General features: G+C 25.1%; 1 protein-coding gene across 2 annotated transcripts in view; it reads left to right on the top strand.

Annotated features, from left to right (window-relative positions):
- The first annotated feature begins 4675 nt into the window (after nt 1-4675).
- The window catches only part of LOC108685624 (probable DNA-directed RNA polymerase III subunit RPC6), a 3542-nt gene continuing 2845 nt past the window's right edge, over nt 4676-5372 (top strand). For both annotated transcript variants that reach the window (XR_001931673.1, XM_018190499.1), the window contains exon 1: nt 4676-4955. Coding sequence is in view for 1 of the 2 variants with exons in the window: in XM_018190499.1 (XP_018045988.1) it covers nt 4885-4955 (71 nt within the window). In the remaining variant the exon portion in view is untranslated. The remainder of the gene's footprint in view (nt 4956-5372) is intronic.

The raw sequence follows: 5372 nt of genomic DNA, 5'->3' as shown, positions 1-5372 counted from the left end.
TACTGCAGCCTTATTTTGCATAACGAAAAATTAAAATATATAGAGCCCATTTATTATTGCTTTCGTTATATTTATTGCACAAAAAAACTTAAATAATTAAAAAACTTAAATATTTCCAATTAATAACTGCTTATAAATAAATCATTAAATAACCATTCCCGGGTCGTACAATAATGTTCATATACCATAAAAAGTTAAGTATAAGTTATTTTGCTATGCGAAAGATTACATATCACAATATTTATTAAAACAATGAAGGTTTTATAAAATTTAATTATTACATTATCTTTACACGGCTTTGAGTGCAATAATTATAAGCAATTTTTGATGTAATTATATCTATTAATCCAATACTAGACTTTTAAGCCAAAGATAATTATGTTCGAAAAACGCGTTATCAATGCGATTGCACCATGTCTTTATATTACGTACATATCTATAATAAACGTTAAAAATATAGTCATTACAAATACTTCTTCTTATTTATGTTTTATGTTATCGAGTCACCTCTAATAACTTTTGTTTACATTTTATTCAATCTATATTACACTTAATGAAAATGTGGAATATAATAATTAATCAATTAAATAAACATTTCGTATTCTACATTTCTACGAATTATCGTAAGCTTTAATAAAATGTTATAACAATTTCGCATTTACGTAAAAAAGGATCCTACATAAGTAAATTAAATAAACAAAAATATAGCGCGTTTTTTTTATGGGAATCTTAAATCTAGCAAAGAAATGTGTTACATACAGTTATATTGTACAATTTATTTCCAACTATAACATATTCTTTTAATGAAAAGCTGAACTGCAAATAAAATCATGTGGCTCAAACATTTAAACTTTGAATACTCTTATTACCCAATAAAATCTTTTTTGTAATCATACAAAAATCTGCTGTTGATCAATTGAAATGATCAATTTGTCACATGATGGAAAAGATTGATATAGGGTATTTTCCAGTAAGGACACAATCAGACACTGTATAGTGATACAATAAATCGTTTCATTTAATGACGTAATTTAGACAAACATAAAGATTGTAATGACTTTCACTGTGTTACACTATGTTTGATTGTGTCCTTGCTAGAAAGCATCATATATTTATATAAATGATACGAATAAAATATAATGTATGAGAAAAATGTATTTTTTATTGTAAATATTATTTTATTTTACACTCGTACGATAATTTCATAAGATATTTTACTTTGATACTTTATGTACGATTCGGTTGAGACACAAAATTTAATTAATACTAATAATAATTTTTAATAAAATAAATATTTCCTACAAAAATTTTCAAAAGATGATTATTTATAAAGATATAAAGCCGAAAGAAATGTTATATTCGATAATTATAATGATAATTAGAATATTTATAATTTAAATTCAATGACAATTCAATGCAACAATTTAAAAAAAAAATATATATATATGTATGTATACATTTAAAACGTAATGTTATTTTTCGTATTAATTAACATGTTCTGTGTGTTCCGTGTCATTTTTAAATGATTTGATTATCATATCGCCTGAATCACTGGTATTTTTGTTTGCATTTATTATATTTAAGAAATATAATTGTATGATTAAAAAATGCCAAAAATTATCTTATAAAGAAGATACTAATATATTAATATTGTATTTTATTATAATATCATGTATATATTTTATTTATTATGTGTGATAAATAAAATTATTTTATAATTATAATATGTTTCTTTTTATAGCTAAAATATCAAATAATATTGCATCTAGCATTAACAATATAATGTGATAATCACAGTTTTAGGTAAATGCTGAATATTTGTTTTAAGCTCGTTTAATGCACTCGAATTAATTCCATAGTGTTGACATTTGTATAGACTATTTCATACACATTCTGAAAAAATTGAAACAAAGTAGAAAATATTCGATTGTGTGAATATTAGATTGTGAAAATATTTGAAAAGTGAATAATAAATGAATTAATATATTCACCTCTTCTGCCAAACAACTGAAACTATTTATGTACAGCCAATAAGCTTGATGTATTCTCAATTCATCATTATTAATTTTTCAGATAGATGTCAACATTTGACATTTGCTCATCCATGAGACAACATATGTCGAATTAATTGTTACCATCGATAGTCTCCTGATGAATTCCGTTGATATGCTGTAATTATTTTACATAAAAATTCTGTACATCAGTTCCTTCTTGCTGATTTCAATATTGTCCATAAAAAAATATCACAGTTGTCCATATAATCGATGCAAACTCGATTTTCCAAAATTTTTGTTATGTAATGTGCAGAATGTATAGAAAATCTGAAAAAGTATAGAGTATGTATTAAAACTGCATAAGTGCAGTTTGTGAATTTTTTCTATATAAACTTATAAATAAAAAAAAAATAAAACTTTACTTTTCACTCATTCATGAATATTATATATATTTCATACTTTTAATAAATAATGTACATATTACATTAGAAGCAGAAATGTAGCTCAAGAATATTACTATTATTTTATCAATATATGCATTCAGAAAATGAAAAGTTCTCCAATCAGAACCACTTTTAGATAATCCATATGCAAAAATACTCCTTACCACTGTTTACTCCATACAATCTTACTTTGTACATCACCTGAAAAATAATATTGTATTCATATATTTGAAAATCATTCTTTTTGTATATATACTTAATTTTTCATGTACGTACAGACCAAAAAACAAATATCTCGATGAAAACGCAGTCTCAGCTCACTAATTTGAATAACTTTACAAGCAATCTAAATTTTATTTATTTTTTTAAACATTTGTCCGTTCAGTATACTTCATTGATATTTTTCTTGCTTCATTGTACATGTAATTATTTTCATAGTCTCTCGTTGCTTCCATTTAATATTTTATTAACAAATGTACATTGAATGATAAATTGTTCTGCAGTTTCTCCTATTGAATAATCTAGTTGCATTGGACAATGACTAGAGAGCTTGGAAAATTTCAAATATATATCTAATACTTTCTAATTTTTTTTTTACTTCAGTTGTATATAAACTTCAAACATACACTTCTGTAGTTTTTAATGCCTGTTCTATATACTTTTTAAAATATCTTTATTTTTCAGACTTTTTATACTGCAGATAGTCTATTATTTAATTATTTTCTGACCTATTATTTAAGAAACAAAATACACAAATGATAATTTTAAAACTTACAAAAATTTTAACAAAGATATCAATTTAGTGTAAAAATTAAATTATTAAAAAAAAGAGAGAGACTGAAAAATTCAATCTTTTCAAAGAAAAAAAGACACAATAATTTCAAAAACAAATAGAATAGAAATGAGAAAGTCAAATCTATCTCGGTATCAATAATATTTAATATCAAAAATATTCTAAAATATATAAGAAATCATCTGTATATCTCTATATTTTTTAAACTAATGAATATTATAAAAACCAAACATGATAATAAGATAATTACAATAAAGTGAATTTATTAGAATGACAAATGTACCTGTGGTGCTACATTATTGTTTGGAGCATTTCGATAAAATTTGGTCTATCTATGCTATTGGCATTTCTTTTACGTGTTGTATTTTTTACTGTGGCTTTGCCAACAAGTCTCACTAGCTGTCTTTTGTCTCGCTTCATTTCAACAATCTTTGAATAAAATCTCTTAAGTGAGACTTAATAAATTTTTACAAGTAATTTTATCGAGAATAGATCTTGGATTTAACATAGTTAATGTTCTTAATATCGATATCATTTTGTTGTCGCATTATTGTTTCTTGTTATTCCATTAATATTTCTTCTTGCTTTTGAAATTGTGTACTATGTTGGGCCAATACTTTTCGATTGTTCTCTTGTTGCATTATACAGTTGTGCAATGTCTGCTGTTCGTCATTAGTATTTGTTCACCATGTTTGATATTCATATCAACTATGTATATATGGTATATTTAGAGATGGAATTGCACCATATAATAAAACTCTTCTGATGAAGAACCATTGTAATCTTCATCAGAAAAATGCTTACAGCAAATTCTTAACTTTTCATTTTCGTTTTCTATTGATTTCATGTTCAATTTTTCAAATCATTTCTTGTGGCAATCCTTGGGAACATATGAGATGGAATGTTTTTTCCCGAAGAACATTCTGGAACAACATGCTCGCACCATTGCGATCAAAAAAATTTGTCCTTTACCCTTGTGTTCTGTTTTTTATTTTCTCTATAGGATAATTTGTGTTGTGTATATACATTTCATATATCATAAATGATTCACTCAGAGTATCAATATCACTTTTATTAAATCAATGAATCATTTAATACATTTTTTTATGACAATAAGCAATCAACTTTATTTAATTTATATTAGACAATAAGCATCTTTTACACAAATCTCAAATCTGATATTAATGAAATGTAAACTGTGAGCAATTTATACAAAATCTTTAAATAACACGATAAATTATGATACATTGACACTCGAATGATCAGCCACACTGAATCACACTTCGAATATTCGTCAACACTTGTCGACATTATCACATGTTATCAAATTAATTTATTGGTCTCATCAAGGATGACCAAGAAAGATCAATAATGATCAAAGATAAACATTCATATTGATTTTAACATATTGAATATGAGTTCCGCATTTCTGGCGGCGCCACTGACGATGATACCAGCATATCAGGAGTTTGGTTAGGAATCCCTGCCGGTCAAGCCAAAAACAACTAAAAAACGGACTAAAATTCGTGGACGGAACATACAAGCTTGCATGTAAATTGACGTGAATAATACTGACGTTACGAAAATTGTATTTAAGAAAACAGAAAGAATCTTTAGCATAATACGATAAAACCATTTTTAATCATTTCATATAATGGAAGTAGAACAGAACGCAAGTACCAGTAGTACCACGAAACACGAAGGGCCTGAAACAATTGAGCAAAAGTAAGAATATAAACTTAGTACATCACGTTACATCATGTCCTCTTTTTCAGTATATAATACAAACTTTTACGATGAGAAAAACAAAATCATGATATAGTCCAGAAAATGAATCTTTTATTTTACCTTGGTTTAATACTTATGTTGTATGCTTTCTTTCAATTAATTAGCAATATTCATTTATTAATATTAAATATTATTATAATTAAAAATGTTTATGTCAAATAATAGTGTTATATTCATGTATTGATTTTGTTTAAAATTTTGAATCATTTCAGTGAAACATTGACCTTTAGCTGATACAAGTTGTATTATCTTGCATTCAGTATTTGTTTTATTATAAGATCTTGATAATTTTCATAAAAGATTGGAAAATCAGATTTGATTTACATTATACATTATATTTTATTATTAAATTTA

Source organism: Atta colombica, unplaced genomic scaffold (assembly GCF_001594045.1).
Source record: "Atta colombica isolate Treedump-2 unplaced genomic scaffold, Acol1.0 scaffold155, whole genome shotgun sequence".
Lineage (NCBI taxonomy): Eukaryota > Metazoa > Arthropoda > Insecta > Hymenoptera > Formicidae > Atta > Atta colombica.
This window is presented reverse-complemented; position numbering and strand designations above follow the sequence as displayed.